Source organism: Argiope bruennichi, chromosome 10, assembly GCF_947563725.1.
Source record: "Argiope bruennichi chromosome 10, qqArgBrue1.1, whole genome shotgun sequence".
In the NCBI taxonomy this organism is placed as follows: domain Eukaryota; kingdom Metazoa; phylum Arthropoda; class Arachnida; order Araneae; family Araneidae; genus Argiope; species Argiope bruennichi.
Window position 1 is genome coordinate 37,872,362 of NC_079160.1, and position 27,779 is coordinate 37,900,140.

Here is a 27,779-nt window from a genome sequence, read left to right on the forward strand (position 1 = left end):
ATTTCCTTTTTATAATCGATTGTTGGAGCTTATTTAATATTACATTTATTTCCTTGTTTTCATATTGAAAATAGTTCTTAATTTTCTTTCTTTACACTGAATCTTACGGCAAAGGGTGGAGATAGATTACTTGGTATTGTTTGATTCTAAGAATCTTGTTCCTTCTCCCATACATAATTGTATTTCAGGTATAGTTAAAAGGCTATATGATGAGAAGAAAAATAATATGAATATATGATGAGAAAAAAAATAATGAATAAGATAAAGGATGCACAGAAAAATTTATGTAAAGAAAAGACGAATTGACTTTTCGTGAAGGTATATAAAATAATCCGATGAAGAATGAACAGTTGGTAGTGAAGGTGATGTATTTAGTATTTTTTTTTTTTTTTTTAATCTTTGCAACAGTGTCATACCGCATTTAGAGTATAATTTGAGTGTATTTAAGGAAAATTGTTTCTAATTTGTGAGTTCCTGAAAAAGGTTCTCGTGGTGACCGATGTGTTAAAATTAATTTAAAAACTAATGCTTCATATTTGCTTCGAAAATGTAGAGAGACAACTTGTCTTTTCGTAACCGTTTGGGAAGTTTCAAAAATGTTCTATGCATTCTTTATTTTAATCTCGATCAATGTCGGATTTACAAATCATTGATCATCATGCGTATAAGCTACACAAGCTATATTTTAATCCCTTCCCTAGTTTCTTAGAGGTGCCAAAAATATTTAATTAAGGAAGTGTTGCGATGTATTATTCAAATGAACTTCTAAAGAATCTCACATTTCAAACAGTTTAAGGACTCTTAAAAGTTTTTATTTGACATTGATCTTAAAAAAGAGGCATTGCAATCCAAGTGGACACCGTATGATGGAAAATAAAATATGAAATGACATCGTGATCAGTTGACGGTAGATAAATTATCCGTGTTTGACATCAATTGGTTCAAAGTGTTAAAATCCCCAGAAATAGTATTTTTAAATACTATTACAGAAATAATATTGTGCTCAATGACATTAAATATTATAAGCAGTAAACTATGAAAATATGTTTAGATTTAATCCTCCGAATCTAAAACCCACACCTCCCCTCCTTCCTCTCATAATTTATTGCTTTAACTTGAATTAATTATAAAGACAACATGCTGAAATTGGCAATTATTTCTGTTTGGAGAAGTTTTGCTCCAAATTTCAAAAACTAAGTCCATATCTTAACAAAATTCTACTTCTCACCATAAATATATGCAATTGTTTGCTGAAATTTGACTGTTGATAAATTTCATTCTGTCTTATCTGTACAGTCCTTTCTAGAATTAATTAGCTTGAACATAAACACTTCGATTGCTGCTTTTCCATTCTTTAATTAAAATTGAGTGGTTAACAAGGTTTGGAGGGACAGTGATCAAGGTCAATTCTTGACAGTTGTTCTATCCGTAGATTAATCGGATGCCTGGCTTTTATTTTTTCTCAAATCGTCACCGCAATCGGTGTGACGTTCGATTCTTAGAATAGCTTCCGTTGGTCTTCCTACATTTTATTTCTTTTGCGAAGGAGTTTGCTACATGGCACTTTTTTGGTTTGGTCTTGCTGGTAGTGGCTGCAATTTTTGTTATCATTTTTGAAAACTAGGTAGCCTTGGAAAATGGCGTATTTTTTTCTTAATCGTAATTATTTATTTTTCAGTCTACTAGCATGCTGGAGTTAGCATCTTATTCACTTGCCGGTGAGTTTCATTTTGCCGATTCATGATTTCCGTTCAGTTATCGAAATCGAGTTTCCGCTCGTGAGAAAAGTAGTTTTGTTCTCTAATTTGTATTTTCTATGAAATAAATATTTTATTGGTAAAAAACTTCTTTAATTTTTATTTAAAGTTTAGCGCTTGTTTTCAAATAGTGATGATTTAAGCATTGTGATTGTTATTGCCAATAAAAGCGAAGTAGGTAAGCTTTAAAAGTTCTTTTATTCTAAATATATGTTTGTTACAATCATTTGTAATCCTGGTCGATGCTGCTTTTTTAAACTTTTTATCCAAAGTTTTAATTGTGAAACATATTTTAGAATTAATGTTTTTATACAAAAATGAATTTGCATTAAAAATGTTATTTTAAACAATACTTGTGTTCGCATTCATGGTTTATTACGAAAAAGTTCGATATTTGGTATTATTTTCTGCAAAACAAATATTTCTTGTCTTGTAGCGAAGAATAAATGCATGTTAGTTTTAACTACCTGCCCCTTAATTTGGAAATACTTTTTATTAAACCATAAAACATGAAAATAAATGTAACTAGCCATTTTTGGCGGCGATCAGGTAATCCACCTGGATTAAAAGTAACTGACAATTTCAAATACATTTTCATAACTGTCTTAATGAATTCCTCGCGAAATATTTTAAAACTTCAAATCTATAACATATAACTCATACTATTCAACATACTATTAAACATATAACTCATACTATTAAACATATCACTCATACTATTCAACATAACTATTTAACATACTATTAAACATATAACTCATACTATTTTAAAAGCCCTTGCACCGTTATGTTCATTGGTTTATACATTTCCCCAATTTACTGTGTTTATCTTCATTCGCCCTTTTATATTACAGCAAAACACAGCAATATTAAAAATGAATGCTTTAATTTTTTTTTATTAAAAGCATATTCTATACTTCAATGTATTGAATTCGGAGAAATAAACCGTATTATATATAAATAAAAAAAAAAAAAACGTACCATTGTAAGGATAATTTTTTGAGTTTTAAAATATGTAAAGGTCCTGTTTACACTGTAATATTTTCTGAAGTTATCTCGAAAAAAGTATAATTTTTAATTAAAATTATAGTTAAAATCCCCAAAAAATCGCTTAGAGGTTCTCATTCCCTCCCAAAATATTTGTATCTAGTTTGTTAGTTCTAGGTTAAACGGTTTGGCATTACTTACTATAGACACACACAAATCCGTTTTTATTATTGTTAGAGATGCATTTATTGCGTTTTGGAAAATGAGAGGTAAAAGGTCATAAAATGTATGAAATGAAATTAATCTAAATATCTTGAATGTGTTTAAGAGTTTGTTCCTTTTAAAAGCGGAACAAATTAATCATTAAATTGGCAGTCTTCCTCATATTGATTTGGAAAATTGCTTATATCTAAAGAGTTTCAGTAAACGAAAAGTTGCTATTAAAACTTAAAGCAGACGGCAGTATTGACACTTTCCGTTAGAATAGTGCTTGCTAATATTTATCTTATATTTTAAGTAGTGAGGGTCAATTATTATCTTGACTGCATCACCTGTTGGTGCTTTAATGTTTTTCTTTCCGTTCTAGGAAGATAGTTTCTATGGAAATAAATTTCGTCCTAAATGTATAGCTCTATTTTATAGAATTTTCATTATCGTTCTTAAAAACCAAATTCTGTTCAAATATATCGTTTGCTTCTAAATATAATGGACTCGCACCAGGTGTAAGGACGCGCAGTCCAACTTTGATTTCACTGCAAATATGAATTGTGTCTAGTTACAATAATCTATACTTTTTTAATTACTATTTTTTATAAAATAGAGTCTAATTAGCTGAAAATTGAGACCCTAAATAAATTTGGTACATTCCCATTGTTGTGTTTTGAACTCTTATCTTAATAATTTCATACAAAATGCGAAAACACAAAACGATCCATTTTTCAGATAAAATTGCGTAGCATAAATGTGTTATGTGTAAACTTATATATAATCCCGTCTCGAATTACGTAGTAAATTCATATTTTTTCAAAAAATTCAGGTTATAAATCTCCGCTAGCAATGACAGATTCTTTTTTTTATTCATTAATAAATAAAAATATGAACAATAAATCGGGTGATTATGTAACATCCTGGGTCTTTTATATGTATAGTGTGTTATTGCTAATAAAAACTTTTTTTTACTTTTATTATTCTATCTCTTAACTTCAGCCATTTGCATAAGCACAGTTTTAAATATTCAATTCATGGTAGAAAATTTTCATTTAACTATGACTTAGCCGTTTTTAAATTGTTTCAGTTTAATTTATTCTTTTGAAACCCTGTGTAGTAATGAAATGAATGAGGCGGGTTATGTAACGATGCTATCGGTAATTGCAATATCCTTCTCAGTTTGCAGTCTTCGGGAAGTTTCATTTCACTTTAAATTCATTGTTTGTAAAGATGCGATTCTATTTTTATTTCTCATTAAATTTGAATTAAGTTTTTAACTGGAAAAATTAGTAAGTAATGCTTTTACATCTTAATCAAAGCGTAAAGCACGAAATATTTTGGATTACATATTGTGAATTCTTGTTGCTTTAAATAAAATTATAAGTTAAATTTCGTGAATCGTGCGTTAATTTTTTTTTTTTTTTTTTTTTGTTATGCATCGATTTTATATTTAAAGAATAGATAAAAGCTTCTTTTTTTCAGTAAAATACTTTAAAGAGCTGTGGTGCAAATGCTGCTTTATAAATAAATGTTTGGTGGAAAAAAAAATGTAATTCCAAGACTTGATTAATTTATATGCTGTGCGTTTCTATTATTAGCAAAAAAAAAAAAAAAAAAAAAATCATTTCTGATAATTTTTTTGTTTTAGAACCAACCTGAATAGAAACAAAAATATCATTGAATACATAAAAGAAAAAAAAAAAAAAAAATATTGTGATCATCAAAAATTTTGATCTGTAGATTTTTTTGACAAATTTTCGCGTTTTCAGATATCTCTAAGTCCAGAAAACACACTTTTGGAATGAAAATTCAGCCTATGAACACGGTAACTCAAAGATGCGAAGAATTGTAAAGATGAAATTTGTTATAATCTGAATTGTAAATGTATATTAAATTTTGAGCCAAATCTGTTGACTAAGTGAGATTTTGTATATGTGTATGAACGCTGTAACTCTAAAATGGAACTGTGAATAAAAATTTGGTAAGCGATTTTATGTTCAAAATTGTAAATCTGTGTTAAATTTTGGATCTATTGGGCGGAAAGAAAGCCCTCCAAAATGTATATTTAGTTTTCTTCATTATATTATAAAGCATAAAACGCGTCATACTGCATGTCACTACACGTGGAAGTTGATAAGGGGGGAAATGCACGCTTGATGATTACCATAATTTTTAGGAATTCATCACCTTTCCTCGTCCCTATTAATTTAGGAGATGCAGAGGAGAATAAAAAAGTGAAATTAAAAATTTTCTTTGAAAATGGAGGGAAGACTTCCTCTGGTTGGAATTGCATCTCTCTCTCTCTCTCTCTTTGTGAATAAAGTACTTCAAACTTCCATTGCATTGGATGAGTGAAATTTGATGTGTGATCATATGACCAGAATTTCAGATTTTTTGCTTGGAGGAAATCTTCCTATTCCTTACTATTCATTTTAAAGTCCCTATTCATTCATTCAAATTTTAGACCATATCTGCCCATGTATTTGTTGACCATAACTCAAAAATTATAAAATTTTGTTTTGTTCTTGTAAACAAATTGTAGAATTTGCGAAATTTTTGTTTTAGTCGATTGAGGAGGTGTTCGAAATCCATATTCCACCAACGTTTTGGAAAATATGGAAAATCTATTTAAAAAAAGATTTTAAAGAACATTACAATATTTTTATGCCACTTATGTGCTAATTTGTGACTTAAATATGATATTCTTAAAATCCCAGTTTCATTTGATATAAAGTTCATAAACAGGAATCATATGTTTTTTTTAAAACAATTATGCTTTTTTATATTTTTTGAAGTAATTTAATATTCTTATTAATTCAAGATAAAATGCTAATCGTAACTTGAATTACTAAATAGTTTTATAAAAAGTGAAAAGATTGTAATGATAACTTGCAATAATAACTCATTAATTGCAAAAGTGGGAGGGGGGAGAAATTCATTATAATGTTTACAAATTGCTTGATTAGAATTTGTATAATACTAATTTGCTCATTATATTACTCACATTTTTGATACATAATTGAAAAGTGTACATTTGGTTTATGTTTTTTTTTTTTTTTTTTTTTTGCCCCTTTGCCTAGATCACCAATTTAAAAATAGATGGCAGGTTATGCTTTAGCATTCAGATTTTCACTGCATTTCTTATAATAAATTCTTCCAAATGAATGAATATGTATCTCTTTAATTTTTAGAAAATCAGAAGATGCCTTATTCCCTCCTTGCCAAAGGAGAGACACCACAAGTCATTACTATTGAAGAAAGCACAGATGATCAAGTGGTGAGTGGTTTATCTCATTTAATTCCATTTGTTATAATTTTATTTATTGAAAATACAATTTTTTTTTTTTTTATTAATGTAGGTTTTTTTTTTTTTTTTTTTTTTTTTGATTTTATTGAAATTAATTTGTTTATGGTACAGATACACAAAAAATTTTATTTTAAAAACAAATTTGATAGTACTGTATAGAGCAAGATAAATTAAATCTACTGTCCGAAAAAAGGTCTGATCTGACTTTTCTACTTTTGATTGTGACTCCACACTTATTTTCTGTTGGTTCCAGATTGCATTTCCATTAATTTGTGGATGATAATCTTACTCTTTTCCTGCTCATGGGCAAAGTTTTATTATCCCCAGGCAGAAGCAAGTATTCTTTTGAAAAATATGCTTTTGCTGGCATTCATCTGTCTATACTTAAAAAGCATTAGTGCTTTCCTTTAGATAATAGTCACCTAATCAATCACACTTCTGGACCTATGTAACTTCATGTAGCAAGTTAAATTTCTAGGTTATGTAGTCAATAAAAAGTCACCATTGTTAATCAGAAAGATATTGATTTATTTTTGACCATTTTTGCAACCAGCTTGTTTGCTGCCAATTTTGATTTTGTCACATTTCATTAAATTTTTGATTCAAAGTTTGATATTCATAGTTCTTTCAAAAAAGTAATTTTAAATTCAATTGTAATAAACATTTAACCCGTGTTTTTTAGCCCTCCAGCCTCTGTTCTGCTCAATATCTACATTAATAGAATTTCTGGTGGAATTCAATATTTGTTTGTGTCATTTAACATCCACACTTAGTTGTATATTTATAAATATTAAAAATGGATTTGCAAATACTGCGATGAATAGTTGTAAATTTTACATAAAGAAATTTTTGAAAATTTGTTAAAATTGAGTTATTTGACATCTTTAATTCATATCATTATAAAAGATATTTTTTCATGATAAAGCCTTTTTGCATTTTATTTTATTATTTTTGCATTATAAAAGATATAAAGGCATTTAATAGTTAAATATTTATTGTGATATATTATCATAATAGATTGTGAAAAAATGTTAGCACTATCAGTGAAAATACTAAAATCTTGCTCAATTTATTAATTTAAATTTTTAAGTTGCCTGAATATCACAACACTGCCTTTCAAAGTATAATTGTACTGAATTTGACAGCTCTAGGTATGTCAGATGAAATGCCAACAGACTCACAATGTTTTTTTTTTATAATTAATGTATTGCTTTCCTTTAACCTTTTTAAATAATCATGGGATATTGAGAAAGCAGTTTTAAAGTTCTTTCAAAGGTTCAAGAAGCAACCTTTAAAGGATCTATAAATATTGTGATTTTTCTCTCTCTTTTAGGAAATCCATGGCTATTGTGAAAGTCCATGCAAGAAATGCCTGTACAATATTGGCATCTTCCTCAGTTTTGGTCTCCTACTCCTATTGGTTAAATGGTTCCCTCAGTGGAGAGTATGGATGACCTGCCAGCCTTGCAGTGTGGCAACTGCAAGTGTACTTATTCTGAAAGTGAGTCTGCAGTTTTTAAAAACTTTTTATAATAAAAGTAATTTAGCTGAGTAGCTACAAATTTTTTTTATATATTATTGCCTGATGGCATGATAGAATTGTTAATTTTATTCATTCTAGTCAAATGAATTTTTAATGGAAGATGTTAAAATCATGTAAAACTTTTTTAAGGAGTTGTGATTCTCTGTCTTAATAGGTACATATATCTTTTGGGTTCATATATTTTTCTAAAGTATGAAGTTTAATTTTGTAACACAATGCATATTTATTAGTTAAAAAAATATATTTTGATCATAAATATGTGACTATTAATTTGCAAAAATCCATATGGTAATTTGAACTGAATTTATATCATTATTCCATGTAAATTTTTTAAAATCATAAATAAGCTTTCATTTATCAGTTGATTTCTGTTTATGGTTGTTAACAGATATATAACTTTATTTACTATATTATTATCATTATCCAAACATTATTTAATCTCATTAATGTGAAGCTATTTAATACTGAGCAATTTGTATTGAATTTTGCTCTTAAAAATTCACTGAATATGAAAACAAGTGCTTTCTGTTTAATTCAGACTGTTACTTAGTTTTATAGTATAGGTCTTTTATTTTCTATCTAAAAATATGATGCAATATTAGGAAAAAGGATTAAAGTTAAAATTTGTCTTCCAAATTTTTTGCAGTTTGTAATTTGAAAAAGGGTAATGTTAACAAATAATGAGATATTGGAGGGGAGAAGAGATCTTTAAAAGTTCTCTCACTTCATTAAGATTTAGCCTCATTTGTCTTTTAATATTATTAATGTAGCTTAATTTAATATTGGATGATAAATATCACTTATATATATTAGTTCCTATAGATGATGTAATTTCTAATATGAAGCTTCAAATTAACAGGATATTCATGGCAGCATCACTGTTTTAAATGTGACAGTTGAATCAGTGTCTTCATCCATACCTCCAGAGCTTGTATATTCTAGATCTGTCTCATCCATTAGCAGCCATTCCCATGACTCAATGAACTTCAATTATTCTCCAGTAAGTATTCTACCCTTTGTAATGTTATTTCATGTAATTTTATTAAATATAATCTCAGTAGAGTTTATATATTTGCTTATTTAAAGCTTAAAACTATTATTTTAAGATTTTATATTCAAAGTAATTATGTCTTTTTTGTCTTTCAGACCAGCTCATATCGGCATTTTCTTCATAACTGTGTAAAATATGTATGGGATTCCAGACTTTGTTGCTTTAAACGATTAAAGTAAGAATATTTTTATTTCCTCTTATCTTTTTTTTTTTTTTTTTTTTTTTTTTACCTTTTAATTTATGGCATGTAAGGAGCTTATACTATCTTTATCAAACTATTTATATTTTAATTTTAATTAAAATATTAAACTATACCTTAATGTAATAGTTTATATAATAATATAGCAAATATCTGATTAGAGAACTCCAAAATCAACAGATTAGTGGAGGCAGGCTCATTTAATGAAATAAATTTTTAAAAAACCTGTGTATGCTGTGCAAAATATTTCAAAATGCATGAAGATACAAAAGAATTATACCATATGTCAGACACTAAAATTGCATGTAATAACAAGATCTTAAATGCAGTAGATTTTCAAGTATCATAAGGTCTTAATCTCCAGTCCATGCATTAGATTTATTTTTCAGAGACTAGCAGCTTATCTCTCTTGGGAAGAAGGCATACTTATTAATCTTTGGGGGGAGGGAGAGCATTAAGGATGAAAGGGATCTATTAGGATTCAGTTCCTAATAAGTGGATTGAAATACTTCAGATATCCTGCTATGTACATTAGATGTTGCAAGTTCCAAACAGCATTTGATATTTACAGTGTCATGCAAAAGTTACCGTTATCTACATGCACTGACTTGTTTTCCGTTCAATGATTTCCATTTTCCCTTCTGAAAATACTGGAGAGACTAGATTGGTGAAGTGCTTGATTAAAAAGAGGCTACTGTATATATGTAATTGCAATTTTGTGTCAATTTTAAACTTAGTCCAAAATTGAAATATAGTTAAAATTTTTGGCTATTTAAACTATTGTTTGATTCAAATTATTACAATTTATAGTATTTTACTATAAATTTTTAAATATACACAATACATTTTTGAGTTCACTCATGTGAAAAATGTATAGCAGGTTTCCTTTTCATACAGTATATATATTATTTGAGATATTTAAATGTGAAAATTATTTTTGTATACAATTAAAAAGTAATAAAATGTTATATTATAGAGGATATGAAGGATTGCCATGTACTGAATTTTATGAAAAGTTCCATGGTCTTTCTGCTAGTGAAGAGGAAGAAAAGTAAGTGAAGGAGGAAAAGTTTCAATATATATAGTTGTAATCATGAAGAAATAGTAAAATTATTAAATATTTATTATGAATTTGTTTCTGTGATTTCAGACGTGAATTATATGGACCAAATAACATTGCTGTTGAAGTTAAATCCTATTTTTATCTGTTTATAAATGAGGTAAAATTTATTTTCATTTATTTATTAAATAATTTTTTATTGAATGCAAGCTATAGTTTAAAATGTTATTTCTCTTATTTAGCAATGCATATTAATATGTTCCAGATAAAAAGATAATGTAAAAAAAAAAAAAAAAAATCAGTATCCATTTTGGAATTTTCTAATTAATCCTCTATCATGCATCAATATGAATTGTGTGTTTTTTTGTCTGAGTAAAGGAATAATTGTTTATACAATCAACTAACATTAGAAATAATCTCCATTTTAAATGTATTTGTATATATAAAAAAAAAGCAACTTAATATTATTTCAAAATGAGTTGATTATACTACCATTTCAGAAAGCACCATTTCCATTTAAGGATTTTGAAATTCCATGGCTTTAAATTTGGCTTTTATTTTACTTTAAAAAATACCATTATATTTGTGTTGAAGTTGATTGTATATCATTGTATGCATAAGGAATCTTGTGGAATGTCAGATTTCATTTTTGTTTTTCAAGCATATTTATTTTGTATTCTAGTAAGAGAAGGGATTTTAGGCGTAAATCTGTTATGTAATATGTATGAAAAGTAACATTGTAATATTCAAGGCTCAAGTGCCTTACAATTGTATAGTTTTCTTGAAGAACGGGTGATATATTAATTTCATTGCGCATAAATTATTGATCTTATTAATCATATGATATCCTTTTTAGGTTCTGAATCCATTCTATATATTTCAAGCATTCAGTGTGATGCTTTGGCTTTTTGATGATTATGTTTTATATGCCAACTGTATTATGATTATTACATTGATTTCCATAACTATTGCCTTGAGAGAAGTTAGGCATGTAAGTTTTTCTTTACTCATTTTGTCTAATATATTGTATGATAGTTTAGTTAGGTATATAATTTTCAATGAACAATAATGTTTCTTTGTATATTTTTTACAATTTTTATCAACAATAAGAAGATGCTATAATTTGCATAGTTGCATTTAAATTGCATAATTGCAGTAAGCATTTAAAAATTTTAATTTAATATTTACTGAACATAATTAAAAAAAAAATTATGATTAGTTCTATTTTGAAAGCAAATGTATTTTTTAGAAATGCATTTCCACTGTACAAATGTAACTTTTTATTTTTTTATAACTTTTAGCAACAAATTACCCTAAGAGATATGGTTTCCCGCTCCAATGCTGTGACAGTTACAGTTCGTAGACAAGATGGCGGTAAGAAATCTCGCACATTAATCATATCTAAAGAGCATTTTAACATTCATAATTAAAACTTGAAATGATTATAACTGCCTTAGTTTCTTTATATGAATATTTGTTCATACTTGCTGCCAATTTCAGTATTTACAAACAGCATTTTAATGCATTTTTGGACATTTAGCTTACCTTGAGGTATCATAAAACTGCATTTGTAAAATTCTCAAAGCTTTGTTTATTCATATTTTATATTAATTGCTGGGCCACCTAAACTGTTTGAATAGTATTTTGCGTTTAAAAATGTGCAACATATGCTGCTTTGTATTTCAGCTCATCATAAACATATAAATTAGATGCCACACTTTTTCCCAGCCTATAACATGGCATATGTTACTTTGTCTATGAATGTGTTAGGTTATGAGGTTTTGCTTAATTTCTGAATTTTGTTCTTCAGATTGTGTTGAATTTTTCTTTTTATATAATCTACTTCAGTTCTTTCATATTAATAAATGCCATACCATCAAATTATTAATGTCATCAAAACTATAATAAAATAATATTGATATTGTTTGCTAGTGATGTTTTCACTACGACTTTTTAAATTTTAGTGTTTGAAGACATTCCATCTTCTAATCTGGTGCCTGGTGATGTGTTGGCTATTCCTCCCCATGGATGTCATATGCCCTGTGATGCAGTATTGATCACTGGAAATTGCATTGTGAATGAAAGTATGCTGACAGGTATGTTAGTGTCATTAGTCAATCAAGAATATTAAAAATCTTTAATACTGTTATAAAACTAATTTCATTTGCTTTGAATTTAGGCGAAAGTGTGCCAGAAACTAAAACTCCTCTGTCCAAACATGATGATGAATCATATTGCCCACTTGCCCATAAAAGACATACTCTATTTTGTGGAACAGAAGTTATTCAAACTAGATATTATGAAAACAATAGAGTATTGGCTGTTGTTGTGAGAACAGGTAAATTTATTTTGCAAATCTAAATTTAAAATTTATTAAATGCATAAATAATATTATTTAAGCTAATTTTAGATTCTTATGAATCTTTTATAATTTGTAAACTTGTTTTTATAGTTTTTTTTTAATTGAATAGAATTGACCTTACTTTCATTTTATTTTACACTCTTTTTTATTTACAGTTATAATCATTTATGAAACTTTTTTTTTTGAAAATGAGACTATGAAAATGGCAATAAAATTGTGAAATGGAATCGGTTTTACTTATGCCTATTCAGGACAGTAATAGAATAACATGCTAGTTTTATCTGCATTATGTAGTTTATAAATTGATATATGCTCATTTTCTTGAATGTTTTGTAGGTTTCTCAACAGCTAAAGGAGAGTTGATTCGATCCATTCTTTTCCCAAAACCATTAGGTTTCAAATTCTACATGGATTCATTAAAATTTGTTGTATTGCTTTTTTGCATTTCTGCCCTGGGAATGGCTTACTCAATTTACTGCTATATTGAGAGAGATGTAAGTAGTATTTAAATATAATTTTCTTTAAGTGTATATAACAGTTAATTTGCTTATCACAAAATAAAAATTTTTCATATGTATATAATTGAGATTTCTTGTTATAAATGCTTAAAAACCATAAAGAAAATTATTTTTTAATTATTACCCAATTATGTTCTTTATTGTAACACCACAGTAATTGAAAAGAGTTGTGCTCTGTGTGTAATAGAGTTACATTATATCTTAATATGCTTATAACATATGTTAATTATATTTTAATTTTCATTGATATTGCTAATTTAATTTGTCTTTTGCTCTTAGTCCCCTATAGGTCAAACAATTGTCCGTGCTTTAGATATCATCACTATTGTTGTACCACCAGCTTTACCTGCTGCTATGTCAATAGGAATAGTATATGGACAAACTCGTCTGAAGAAGCAAAAAATCTATTGCATTAGTCCACCTAGGATAAATATTGGAGGGAAACTGAAATTGATATGTTTTGATAAAGTAATTTACAATTTTATATTAATGTTATTTATTTAATGAAAGTTATTCATTTTCTGATCCTGCTGTAAAATAATATTATAAACACATGCAGCTTTTAACACTGAGCAATATATATGGGAATTACTTTTCTTAAATAATCTGTTTCTTAGATTTCTTTTTTCTATTAAATATTAAGAATAGACTTTAAAAAGAAATCTTAATATTGCCTTATTATATAAATTTCTTTCAATGTGTTTTTTTTTTCTTCCTTTTTCTTTAAAATGAAGTAGCATTTGGCATATGTATTGAAACAGTTTCTTTAATAAACAAATATAGCAGATTCTGCTGAATTAGTAGATGAGTTGTGATTCTGTTTCTGAATAGTTAGATGAATAAGATGATGAATTTCTTATTGTTTTTAAGCTTTATTTGCATGTTAAATCAGTGTTTTCAATAAATTTTTCTAAAAGTAAAGAATTGAAAGAAAAGTAAAGAATTTTTAGATAATTTCTTTGTATTTCTCTCAAGTCAGGTTTAAATATCCTGATGATACAAATGCATTGATAGTTTTATTTAATTTTATAAGTAAACTTAAGAACTTTAATGATGCATATAGTTTGATTATCAGCAATTTTCAATCATATGCTAGCATTGTAGTGTTGTTACTTTTAGAAGGTTGGCAGAAACTATAAAACTTTGTGGATATCTATTAATAAGCTCTGATCTCTTCAAGCAGGGATCTGAATATGTCTATCAAATAAGCATAGAGAGAATAAAAGGATCAGATTTTATTTCTAATTGACTAAAGTTAAATTTTTTAATGGATTATAGATTTAGAGAAAATACTCTTGTTAGTTGGATAAGGAGAAGGGGGGGGGGCAGAATGAAAGTTACATTGGAAGTGCATTCAATTAATTATATTATTTAAATATATTTGTCAAATAATAAATGTGAAATTGAGAATAAGGCATACTCAGTTTTTGAACTGGTTGAGGGATGATTTCAAGTCACGAAGTTCCATATTCCACAATGTGGATAAAAATTTGTTTAGTAATTGTTCGTTTTAGGCACACTAGCTTTTATCAATTTCACTTAAATTTAATCTGCCTATTTATTATACCATTTACAGCTACTGAGTACTATAATTTATTTTTTTCTGATTTAGACGGGTACTTTGACTGAAGAAGGATTAGACTTTTGGGGTATCATTCCTACAACCGAAGGAAAGTAAGTGTAATCATTTCACGTCTTATTTTTTTAATTCGTGAACATAATTCTATTACAGTTTGTCATAATGTTATTATAATAGTAAAGTTTCTTGATTCTGTAATTTGTGGTATTAGTTTTTGCAATTTTAAATTTAAATTGTTTAAATTATTGCTGTATAAATTTTTTGAATTAAGAGTATTAACCAAAGTTTTAAATTATGTTTTGTTTCTCTTTAGATTTAAAGAACTAGAACATGATGTTAATATTCTATCTGAGCATGATCTATTAAAAGTTTGCATGGCCTCTTGCCATTCTCTTACAATTATTGATGGAGAAATACGGGGTGACCCAATGGACTTGAAGATGTTCAATGCTACCAAATGGGTGTGTACTATTTCTTTTAAATCTGTTTGGATACAAAAAAAAAAAATATTCTGCTTTTTTAAGCAGAATATATTTTAATTGATTTAGTTTTTAGAGTGAAATTTCATTTTAGTTAAGTTATATATGTATTTGAATTCATATTTATGTGTATGCTAGTTTGTGTGGGCATGACTGAAATTAATGTTGCTTTGTTTTCTACAGGAACTTGAAGAGCCTGGTTCTGATAACACAAAATTTGATCTACTGAATCCTACTGTAATACGTCCATCCACAAAGAAATTATCTAAGATATCTTGTAATGGACCTGAAGGAGATGTAATGGTACATGCTAATTCAGACTTTTTAAAAAGTGAATTTAGTATTTTTCTTTTGTGATAGTTTTGAAGGTTTTTCTGATGGAAACTTTAAGAAAGGAATTGTTGATGGTTTGATTTATTGGTAACCTTCTGTAAAAAGAAAGAGTAAAAATTGGCTGTGGATAAAGTGCAGGATATCCATAATTAAATTGCCCTATTTTTTTAAAATGTGTAGATGAAACTGTTGTTCAAAATGTCATGATCTTATGAACATTTGACCTAGGCATATCCATTTCTTCTACCACATGCTGGACACTGATACTACTACCCTATAAGTTGAAAACTTTATCTTCTTCCAGCTGAAGTGCAGTCTTCTCTATTGTTTCTGTGGAAATAGTTCCAGAATAAATGTTAAATAAACTTGTTTTTTCAAGTTTGACTATCATTATTTCAAGATTTTTAACTATCAGTGGCCATTTCCGCTTCGGCTTCAGAGCCCAATACTTCCATAGAATATTAAGATATTGCAGAATTATCTTGATTAAGCAATACAATTAAGAAATGCCACATTCAGCTAATTGAGAACATTCTGATTAGCAATTACTAGCTCATTAAAAACTCGCCCATTTTAAAATTTCTAGGCTTTTGATATGAATTAAAATTTTCATTTTTATATCTTTATTGATTTAAATCTTTTGTTCAAAAATTATTTATCAAGTTTTTGATCAAGTGCAATTATAAAACAATATTGTTGTAAGAGATCTTGTGCTCTGCAGCTGCTTTTGTGTTTGAGGAAAAATTTCATTAGGGAACTTGAATGTAACATCCCTTAACATTTGCCACCACTAATGTTTCTCTCCCCCTTCCCCCACCAATTGAGAGCAGTGAGAATGCTTAATGGCAGTTGCTGTCGAAGGCATAACCAAGAGTTTTTAGGCCTTTTGCTTAAACTTTATGGTTCATGATTTATCGTGTTAGTAATCTATAAATAAAGAAGTGGTGAGATTTAAATTAAAAAAAAAAAAGCCCTAAATATGCGATTTTTTTTAAAAAACGCACTCTATGTCAGTAGAATTTTTATTCATATATTTACTCAAAAAAAAAAATAAATAAATAAATCCCAACCCTTTATGCCCTATACAAAATTTTATAACTTTTTGAATAATGGTTTCATCTGTAGACATTTTTAAAATATAGTCTTTAATTATGGACACTTTGTATTTTGCCATATTAGAGCTGTGTAAAAGAAGTTTTAATCCATAAAATTAAAATTTTTACATTATTGAGATGATGATTTCCAAAAAATTTGATTATACTGTCATTTCTGTGATGTTTTAAATGATTTCCAAATTTTGTATATCATTGAAAAGATATAGCTGAATGATATTGAATTAAAATGTTTAATATACATAATTTTGCATTTTAAATGCAGAAAGTTAACCATTTATTGGTTCATTTGGATATTCTGATTTGCTTCTGAAGGTTTTTCCTCTTTCCCCTTCTCTCACTAAATTACTATAACTTCTTTGAAATTTATTGCGAAAATTAGCTGCAGTCCGATTTAAATATTTGAAAGCAATTGATTTTTTTCTCTTATTATTAAACTTTCTTACTAACACTATTTTTAAGTGGAAGAATTAGAAATCGTTTTTTAATTATTGCATGCAACTGAGCTATGTTCACTTTTCATTTCACAGCATTTTCTCTTTTTTCAGTTGGCCCAAGATACAAACTGTGATGATAAACTTATCAGCTTTCCATTATCTCCTACTAAAGATAACTCACTTCTTGATGAGGTAATTCCTCTTAGTGGTCTCTCTTTTCCACAAAAATGAATTATTTGATGTAAATAGTAATTCTCATGTATGATTCTGTGTGAATACCAAAACATTTAAGCTAACTACGCTTATAGTTACCTTAATTTAAAGATGGGGTTTTGAAGCAGTTTTTCTATTAATATAGTTTTATGCATTAAATTGAGATCACTACAATTAATATTAAATTTCTGCATTAGAAATAATAAATCTGTGACAGATTCAATAGATCAAAATTCTTTTTATGATTTCAATTTTGAAGGGTTTTTTTATATAATAAATTATTTTCTATTTTTACATATGAATACAGATTGCTTAATATGAATTTGATTAAAATATATGAAATGTGTGCCATTACTTCATTATTAAAACATTACACATTGATGCTTAATATCCCTTTTGTGTCATTTCTTGGTAAAATCTTATTCATATCTTTGTCTGAAGAAATATGGATTATACAAAGTACAGTTACAATCAAAAGATATAAAATGTTTTGTTGTCAGCTGTGAATTTATTTCTTTAGAATTAAGTCAAGTTAATACACTATGGACATGTTGATCTACCATTAATGATTTTTATATGATGTGCTTTGCTGATAAATGTTAATATTATTTGTGCAGATCCGGAAATGTATTCTAGAACAAAGCTTACTACCATTTGTTAAAATTCTTTGTGTTAATTTGTGAATGTATTAAATATTCTCCACAAACAGACATAAATCAGTTGAAATAAAAGTGACAAAATGAGATATGAGAGGCAGTATGGTTAAAAAATTAAATGTTTTTGAAAGTTTACCTAAATTTGAGCTGAAGAACTTCAGAAATGTACCTGGCCACCCTGTCCTACTAATAAAGCTGTTATTTTATAATAAACAACACAACTATATTAATTGCTGCCATTATATACTCAGTTTGAAAATGTGCATGAGTTATATTGACTTGCAAGTTTTCTTATGATGGACATACTGAATGATGCTATTTACTAACTTAACATTGTTATGAATATTTTTATTCTAATTTTTTTTTCTCTCTCTGTTATAGATGCCTTATGAAGTAGGAATTATTCGCCAATTTCCATTCTCCTCTGGTCTTCAAAGGATGAGTGTTATGTGTAGGACTCTGGGATCACGCCATATGGATTTGTATTGCAAAGGAGCTCCTGAAAAAATAGTTTCATTGTGCCTTTCTGAAACAGGTTAAAATATTTTCATTTATATTCTAAGTTATGTGTTTTGTATTTCATGTAAAATTATCAGAAACTTGTTTAAATACTTATTGAAACTTTTTTATTTAATTCTGACAAATTTGCTGCATTTTTTTTTTATCTGTTTCAAATATTTCTGGGGTCCTAATGTGTTTCCTAAATATAATTTGGGATTTTTTTCTTATTTACTTTTTAACAATATAAAATTTCTTTGTTCAGGGCATCTCATTGTTTTCCTTTTAATTCTAAAATGTTTTTAAAAAATGCTTCTCTTTATGACTTTAAAGAGATTTTTATTAGCTGTTATTCTTTCATAATATATTTGATTTTTTTAAGGTAATTTAACTTGGAAGCTCGAGTAAGCTTTTCTTATCTCATGCATTAAATGAAGATATGCTTTATAAATTCATATAGATGTAAAATAAATAAACTTAACAGTGATGAAATTAAATTAAAAAATGAATTCACAAAGTCTTGTCATCAGTTCTATTTATTTTATTCTAAAATTTGAGTTCTAAAAGGCTTTTATTTCTAATTTCTTAAAGGGAATTTACCATATATAAGAGAAGCAATATGTTGAAATGGGGTCTAATTATATATTAGATGAATTTCATATGTATTTTTAATTTTTTTGTTATAATATTGTTCATAAATATTTGAAAATATGAGTTGAAACAGTATAATCAAAAAGAAAGATTCTTGTATTGTTTTTTTATGCTGATATAGAGTTCTTAAATTTCTTATTGATTGTAAACTATAACTGTATAGTTTGTTTTAACCATTCACTTCCTGTTTAATATAGTTAAAACTGCTGAGCATGTTATTTTCAGTCATAGCAATGAAGCATCTAATATTTGAAAACCCTAAATCTGCTATATTTAACCATGTAGATTAGATTACTTATGATGTGCTTTTGTAAAGAGTTATTTAATGAGCTTTCAAAGAAATTCAGATAAGCTAAAACAATTTTTTTCCCCCCTCCTTATAGTGCCAGTAAATTTTCCTGAACTGTTGAAGGATTATACGCTACAAGGTTATCGAGTTTTAGCTTTAGCTCATCGAAAATTAGATCCCAAACTTAGCTGGCATCATGCTCAAAAAATTAAAAGGTAAGTTATGATAGATGTATAAACTGTTTTTTTAACAACCTTTTTTGTTTTTATGGAATTGAATTTGTTGCAAAGGTTTATGTAACTGTACCATTTAAATTACAGAGATCAAGTCGAAAAGGATTTGACTTTTTTGGGTTTGCTTATCATGCAAAATACTCTCAAACCAGAAACAACACCAGTTATTAAAGTGCTGAAAGATGCTAAAATTCGATGTGTTATGGTAACCGGTGAGTTCACACACGAATCAATACTCTTTTTTTAAAATTTTGCAATTCACATAATATTTCATAATGCTTTTTTTAAAATTTAAATCATTCTTTCAGTGTGATTTTTTGTATGTAATGTATTGTATGTATGAATTGTATCAATGTAATTTTTTGTATTTAATAGGAGACAATGTTATGACTGCTATGAGTGTTGCCAGGGATTGCCATATGATTCCTGAATCAGATAGAATAATTGTTATCAATGGTGTGGCTCGTGAACATGAAAAGTCTGCTCATCTTAGTTTTGAATATGCTGAAACATTAAATTTACGAAACTCAAACTCGACCATTTCAGAAGCTATTTCTGCCAATGGTGATATGAGTCCAGTGGTAAGTAATCAATAACACTTTAGTAGTTGCTTATTTGTATTAAATTAATGCTATTTGGGCCAAAAATTAATCATTACTGAGTTATTTCTACACTCTGATAGAAATAATTCAGATAATTGAGGGTTTCATATTCAAGTGTCTTCACACTTGTAACAATCCTAGCATGTTATATCTTAAGAATCTTGGCATTCCCATAGTAACAAAATTATATATATTCTTGCCTTTTTCTGAATTCTTGCTGTTATCTACAAAATAGCAAGGACTGTTTTCTAACTTCTGGAAAATCCCCATCTCAACATAATGAAAATATGAGAGTGCATGTAAAAGTACTATATATATAAAAGCTGCATTTTAAAAAAAAACATCAAATATCAAATAATATTGTGAAGTGAAAGAAAAACACATTTAAAAAGGGGGAAATAAACTTTTCATATCTAAAAGTGATATTTTTTCTAAGGATGAAACTGTAAATTATACAATTATATACTGCTTTGTATTTTCAGAATAATTTGAATTTACAAGATATTAATTAATTTAATTTACTAATAGGAACAAATTTTTGAAAAGTTCTGCAGCTAAAATATTATTTTTAAATAAAAATGAACTATGATTTTGTAAATTGATATTTGTTAGCTGTTAAGAAACATCATGTAAGTTTTTTTGTTCTTAGCTTTCCACTTTTGTTGATGCCGTTCCTCAGCATTATCATTTTGTGATGGATGGTAAAACTTTTGGTGTTATTCGTAAATATTTCCCTGAAATGTTGCCAAAGGTATGTGACAGTTTATATATTGTGTCTGTACAATTTTGATGGAGTATGCATATGCTTAAAAGTTATTTTTCATAAACTCTAGATTCTTCTTCGGGGGACTGTTTATGCAAGAATGGCTCCAGATCAGAAAACTCAACTAGTGGAATCTCTGCAGAATATTGGGTAAGTATTGAATACTTTTTGATTACTTTAAAACAGATTAATAATGGTATTTTGTTTCTTAAATAATTCTGAGAAAAATAGTTCAAATGTTCCAGCAATGTTTTTTTCTCACTGAATGTTGTCTGTATAAATGTGAAATTAGATATTACTTGCTGTTTATGCCATTCTAGTTACTAATCTGAATTTCCATTGAAATTGTCTTTTTCAGTTATGTTGTTGGAATGTGTGGTGATGGTGCTAATGACTGTGGGGTAGGTTAAAATTTCAAACAATTGTTTCTAAAATTGTTTTTATGTCTATATTAGTAACAAATAAATATATAGACTTTGATTTATAAATCTATATCATATCAGTTAATAATCTTTGTCTTCATTCTAATAAAGTAGATTTAAAATTAAATCGGGTATCTTTTCTCTTTTACATCATAAATTAGTGTATTATTTTGTTCTTAGTTTAGTTTTATATTAGAAATTGCAAAGAATTTTTATCATACAAATTGCCTTTATCAAAATGTGTATGATACAATTTCATGCTTTTTTTAAGTGAAGAATGTAATCACATTTTTAAATTATTATATTGTATTTGCTTTAGAACTCCATTATTTATAAATTGAATATATTTTCAGGCATTGAAAGCTGCAGATGTGGGAATATCTTTATCTGATACCGAAGCATCTGTTGCTGCACCTTTTACTTCCAATATTCCTAACATCAGATGCGTTCCCATTGTGATTAGGTGAGTGCCACAATTTATTTTTCAGCTTTTCTTTTTTAAAGTACTAAAGATTTAGTTCAGGCATTTAGTCCTCTATAATTTCTGTCATTTCGAAAGGGGAAGGGGAGAAAAGTACCTTGCTATCAGTTTAGTTAACTGAATCTATTTTTCTTTTTTTCTATTTGAGAAACAACCGCCATTGTAAGTCTTGCCTGACCAACTAAAATAAAATTTGATCGTTGTTTGCTGAGGAAATTTTAGCCCTTAGTAATGCATTTCCCTAATAATATAATTCACAAATGATTTTAAATGCAATAATTCTTGGGAAATAATGTCCTAGAAATTTAATGTAGTTTTGACTCTTTTGTGTAGTAATTTCATTCTGACGCTACCAATCATGTATGGGTCATACCTGGAAACATTTCTTAATATTTATTTAATCTTTTGTCTCATTATTAATTGTGCTTTAAATTGTTAATTGCCGAAGTATTTTAAAAATGGAATATGTTTTTATAAAAAGGGAAGTGGTTTACAAAATAGCTGCAATATAAGAAATGTAAATCCAGATGATTGTTTTGAAAAAGTTCATGCATTATCTCCTTCACTGACTGAAAGTCTTAATTTTCACTATGCTTTACACAATTATAGTCTTGACTATATTATTTATTATTCTTTTTCAACATTTATTACAGAGAAGGAAGATGTGCATTGCTTACTTCATTTGCTACATTCAGATTCATAGCTTTGTACAGTTTAACTCAGTTTGTTTCTGTTCTCATCTTATATACAGTAAGTTAGATCTTTTATAATAAATCTGTCAAATTATATATAGTAATTAAAGCTGTGATTACACAAAGACATTTTTCATTTGTGGCCATTTTAGCTTGGTTAGTATTTTTTAAAGAATTTTAACTATTATAAATTTACCTGATTTTGTTTGGTTAACATTTCTTTTAAGTTTTTTTTTTTTTTTTTTGTATTATTTTAAGCATGCTATATTTGCTTTGTAAGGAATTTATAATTTATTTAAATTTTATCTATAATTTTTAAAAGCTGGGGTGTATTTTTTCAATCAAATATATTTTGAATTTTCTGTGAGCATAACTGTTGGCAGAAATGACTGCAATTCAGATTTGTATATATATTTAGAAAAATTTGATTCAACATTTAAATTTTATTACATGAGAGCTAGGGGGAAAAGATTGACAGCACATATAATAGTTCTGATTTGAATTTTGTTTTATTTTCCTCTATAGCTTTAATATTGAATGTCAGTAACTATATATGAAATTGATCTACTCTCTGCTGAGTCTTTAAGCCCAAGTAGTTATATATATTTATAAAAGATTTTTGAGTACTTGAGTTTTTATTTCTTTTTAGCTGTTTCCTATTTGGTAATTCAGCCTTCTTATTAGTTGTTTGTACTCATTCAAATTACTTTGAAAATAGGTATTTTGCTATTAGTTAGAATTCTGTTAGATTCCGTTTATGAAACTTTATTGCTTGTGTGCCGATAATATGACCAAAATATAATTTATTTTATATCTGGATTCTTATAACTTTCAAATGAATTTTCATTGAAATATTATTTTTGTGGGTAAATATCTCACCATTCTATCTATTAAGAATCTGACAAATTTTTTTTAAGCCATCTTCTTTGAAATTTCACATGTGAAAACAATATTTTTTGAAAAATCATTTATCTTATTTAGAGCATCTTCACTACAATTTTATTATTATTATTATTATTATGCATACAACCAATATGCTGAAATATCTTTAAATTTCACAAATAAGTTGAAAAATACAATACTATACTTCAGTTGTCACATATTTAGCATCTCTGAAAAATAAAATTTTAATTTCTTCATTTTGGATTAAGAGTTGAAACAAAACTAAGTTTAATTTACTATTTGTTTTAATTAATAAAGGATAGATGAATTCCTGAATTCAGTTTTGTTCTGCCAGTTATACTTCAGAACCTTCAAATTAAAAATCAGGTTTGCTAATTAATTAATTTAACTGCATCCTCTGTGGGTTTCTGTTTTATTACTTTACCCAAATAAAGAGCTCTGCTACTATTTTGGCCTAGAAGCTGTCCGTAGTGACGTGCGGTCCACACCCGTGGGTGGCGGTGCAGGTGGCTCTTCGTGCCGTGGGCTAGAAACAGTCATAATGACTGGCCAAATCCTGCAATCCCATCTCGCCTCCCTCCTAGGCGTAGGCCTTCAAAAGCCATGGGGGACCCCCTTTTTGTTTATTAAGAAAAATAGTTATTTTTTGGAAGGTTTGTATATGCTGTCAAAGGTGTGTATATTTTTAAAGAGATGTGTAAGTATTGTATTGTTATATTAGTATACTTTTCGTTGTTAAAAGTTTTCAATTTTCAAAATTAAATTTTTTGCTGTAACTAATGTTTTATTTTGTTTATTATAGATAATTAAATTAAATTAATTCATTTAAAATAAATTCTTAATTTATTTTTAAAATTTGAAGGCTAGAAGAAATACCAGATATGTTTATTCATAATTTGGATTAAAGATTAAATGTTTTGGCATAAAATAACTTGCCCTCCACCTTTTTTTTTTTATATAAATCAGTAAAATCAAATCTATTGTCTATTTATAGAAAAACATTCTGTCACATTGTAATAATGCACAAACACTCTTTTTAAAATTCTTACCTCTGCTTTTCAGAGGTAAGGTTTCCATGCTAGTTTTGTACTGTTTCATCTTGAAACTAGAGATAATTTTAAATTGATAAATAATTGTCTAATTGCAGTTATTTTGTAAATTAAGCTCTTGACAGTCATTCAGAATTCCAGCAAGTATTGGAACTGTTTGGTGGTTTTCAAATTTATTTGAGCTTTCTATTTGCAGCTTAAATTTTTCTCTCTGCTCCAGTGCAATACAGTTTCCTTATTTTTAATTGATGCTATTTGACAAATGTCCATATAAACTTATTGGAGAATTGAGTATCTTCGGTCTGTTTCATTTTATTCTGAGTAACGATGAGTATAACCAACATTTGCTGTGTGTGATGGTAATACGTGAGAACAGTTGTAATTTTTTTGGCAGTACTTTTTTGTCCACCATGAAAACTTTGATTGGGAAATTTGCTCAATTATCATTTGTTTCTTTTTACTCTGTATTGATGGGTCTTTTAAGCATTTCATGCGTATGATAATGAACATTTAGATAGGATAAAGTATAAGCCATCGCTTTTGTTATTGGTAAAAATCGTTATACAGTGTGACATTGAAATAATTTTGCATTGTGAGATTCAAACAAGACATAAGAGTACTGTGTGAATGAATATTTACAGCTTTCTATTAAATATTTTTTGTCGATGAAGATATTTCATAGAAGTGGTTACCAGTTTAGGTGCTATTCTTGTTACTGGATCATCAAGTCCATTCTTTTTTGCAAGTTTTAAATATTGTACTCATTTGGATATAAAATTTGTATCAAAGAAATTATAGTTTAGTGAAATTAATGAAATATAGAACTGTTTTTAAAACCAAGTTGCATTTTAATCAAATTCGAACTGATAAAATAATGGCATAATTTTTTCCCCCTTTTGGAGGAGGTGGTGTTTAATTTTTGGTAATCTTGTATCATTTTGCATGTGAATTTTGTTAGTTTGTATATAGATTCACCTTTAGAATTTGAGGCTAAATCTTTCCAAAGATATATACCACATTCAAGTCTAATCCCTTTTAATCGGCAGAAATCAAACATCTCTTACTTACATTGTGTAGAAATTTTGGATTGTGGATGTCAACTCCTTACATTTGATCAAGATTAGTGGTTTGATGTTTTTTACTCCATCCAACTTATTTTTCCTGTAACTTTGAAGTAAATATTAACTTATTTGAAAAAGATTTTGCCGTATTTATTTCTTCAGAAAATACCAAATTAATTGCATTGGTACAATTGCAATTTTTTTTTTCCTTACTAGTTTTTTTTAATGAAGTTTATTGCTTTCCTGTTTTATAAAGCTTTCATTTTATACAAATTTTAGTACACATTTTTAAACACCAATATTTTTGCAAAACCATTAATGAATTGTTTTCATACATAGTAGCTGAAGTACTCTCTCTCCCCCCCCCCCCCCCAATGCATGAATGAGCAGTTATGTAAAATTTTAGATATTAAGTCTAAGGGTAAAGCATTTAAGTTTTAAAATTTTTATTTTAAACAGATTTCTGAAATTTTTGAATCTGTAATATATCTAATTGCAGATATAAGTCCCCCCCATTAAGAAATCAAGTATATTTTTTGAAAATTAACATTGGTTTCATTATTAATGATAATTTCAAAATCTCTAATTTGGGGCTAATTTGGAATTTAATACTTGAAATAAATTGCTTTTTTGGAGAATGTTTTTAAAATCAATTATTATAGAAGCTACATTTATGGAAATTCTATTTTTTCTGTTCTGAAGATAACTGCTTGTACAATTTTTTTGAAGAAAAATTAGTAAGAAGGCAATACTGGGATATTGCTTGTTTTTTGTTATATATTAAAAGCAATGCTATATAGTATTTTTTTTTAAAAAAAAACTGTGATATGTATACACACATATTCTGGAAAATATAATTTATTTCATCTTTTGTCACTTTAATTTTTTTAATGTAATAATATTCAATAACTTTTTTTGTAATAGATGATTTTTTGAAGTAGAATGTAAACATTTTATATATTAGCTTCTATAATAATATTCTAGTGATAAGTTGGGTTGCAAAAACTGTCTGGTTATAACTCCCATATTTTAAAAAAAAAATGTTTATTATTTCATTTAATATATATTTCTACATATTTTATATTTTTAAAATTATTTTCACTGTTTGAAAGATTTTTACTTGTGTGAAATGCCACTTTTTAATATAAATACTTTTATTTCAAATTTTTTAGGTGGATACTAACTTAACTGACCAAATGTTTCTCTATATTGATATGGGTGTTATCACATCATTAGCTATATCAAGTAAATATTCCTATTACTCTCTTTGCAATTACTTCACATTCAATTTTGCTTTCAATTGTTGTATAACTCTTCCATGCAATGTAAAAATATTATTTAATATAAATATTCCTTTTATTGCTTTTGAGACTGTATAATTGTATGGACATAAGTTTGGAAGGCAATTTAGAATAAAATAATTATATGCAATATCATCTATTAGTGTTATATTGTAATGAGCATTCAAATAGCTGAAAGTTTTATTTTTAATCAACAGTGTTTATAGATTAGTTACACATTTTGAAAAGTAATCTTATGTGTAAAGAATGGGTTAATTAAATCTTGAGTAATACAGTTCAGAAGTACAAAATTAAAAATTGTTGATTGGCACATTGCTGCAGTATATCTATGTAGTATATAAAATAAGATTAAGTTTGATATTTCTAAATTTATTTCTGTTTCCTCTTTGTTATTCAAGAATAAAGTTTTTAGAATGAATATGTGGGATTTCTTCAGCTGTGAGAACTTGAAACATCGTATTTTTTAAAAAAAATTTAGCAAATCATTTACATTTTGAAAGAATTTCATATATATATATATATATATATATATATATATATATATATATATATATATAATATTAGGTTTTGGTTGATACCTATTTTTGATGCTATACTCGATTCTATACATGACACATCCGGAAATGGATTCATTTCTCCATTGGAATGAATCCAAGTACTTGGTGGGTGTTGGTTCTCACTTTTGCATCAAGTTTAGAGTTGATTTGATGCTCCGTTTTGCAATAACAGGAGTACGTTAATACTGACACTTATTTACTTGGCTTTTTTTTTTTTTTTTTAAATCTGATTTTATAATTGATACGATAGCAATCAATCTCTTTGTCTACAATAAGTATTTAAACATTATTTGTTTGTAGATATTAGCTTTATAAACTTCTCTCCCCAAATTGAATGTTATAAATAATTTAATTAATTTCATTGTGCATTTTAATTTTATTAAATTACTTTATTTTTGCATTATTAAAATGATAGTTATGAAACCAAAGTAATGATATAGCACGAGTTTAATATGAGTTCCTTTTATTTTTAACTAT

General features: G+C 27.3%; 1 protein-coding gene across 8 annotated transcripts in view; it reads left to right on the forward strand.

The window, feature by feature from the left end:
* LOC129988494 (polyamine-transporting ATPase 13A3-like) overlaps positions 1-27,779 on the forward strand; it is a 110,235-nt gene that overhangs the window by 75,388 nt on the left and 7,068 nt on the right. For 6 of the 8 annotated variants that reach the window (XM_056096740.1, XM_056096735.1, XM_056096742.1 and 3 more), the window contains 26 exons: positions 6,143-6,228; positions 7,592-7,759; positions 8,661-8,801; positions 8,948-9,027; positions 10,028-10,102; positions 10,202-10,271; positions 10,968-11,102; positions 11,413-11,485; positions 12,076-12,207; positions 12,291-12,449; positions 12,810-12,967; positions 13,271-13,459; positions 14,604-14,665; positions 14,884-15,031; positions 15,233-15,352; positions 17,043-17,123; positions 18,182-18,335; positions 19,333-19,453; positions 19,559-19,683; positions 19,847-20,052; positions 20,723-20,824; positions 20,907-20,986; positions 21,195-21,237; positions 21,612-21,721; positions 22,393-22,489; positions 26,617-26,689. In XM_056096740.1, the coding sequence (XP_055952715.1) occupies positions 6,154-6,228; positions 7,592-7,759; positions 8,661-8,801; positions 8,948-9,027; positions 10,028-10,102; positions 10,202-10,271; positions 10,968-11,102; positions 11,413-11,485; positions 12,076-12,207; positions 12,291-12,449; positions 12,810-12,967; positions 13,271-13,459; positions 14,604-14,665; positions 14,884-15,031; positions 15,233-15,352; positions 17,043-17,123; positions 18,182-18,335; positions 19,333-19,453; positions 19,559-19,683; positions 19,847-20,052; positions 20,723-20,824; positions 20,907-20,986; positions 21,195-21,237; positions 21,612-21,721; positions 22,393-22,489; positions 26,617-26,689 (2,977 nt within the window). In that variant the 5' untranslated portion in view covers positions 6,143-6,153. Of the gene's footprint in view, positions 1-1,655; positions 1,719-6,142; positions 6,229-7,591; positions 7,760-8,660; positions 8,802-8,947; positions 9,028-10,027; positions 10,103-10,201; positions 10,272-10,967; positions 11,103-11,412; positions 11,486-12,075; positions 12,208-12,290; positions 12,450-12,809; positions 12,968-13,270; positions 13,460-14,603; positions 14,666-14,883; positions 15,032-15,232; positions 15,353-17,042; positions 17,124-18,181; positions 18,336-19,332; positions 19,454-19,558; positions 19,684-19,846; positions 20,053-20,722; positions 20,825-20,906; positions 20,987-21,194; positions 21,238-21,611; positions 21,722-22,392; positions 22,490-26,616; positions 26,690-27,779 lie in introns of those variants that run through there. The other 2 variants (XM_056096738.1, XM_056096737.1) reach the window with 2 other exon arrangements.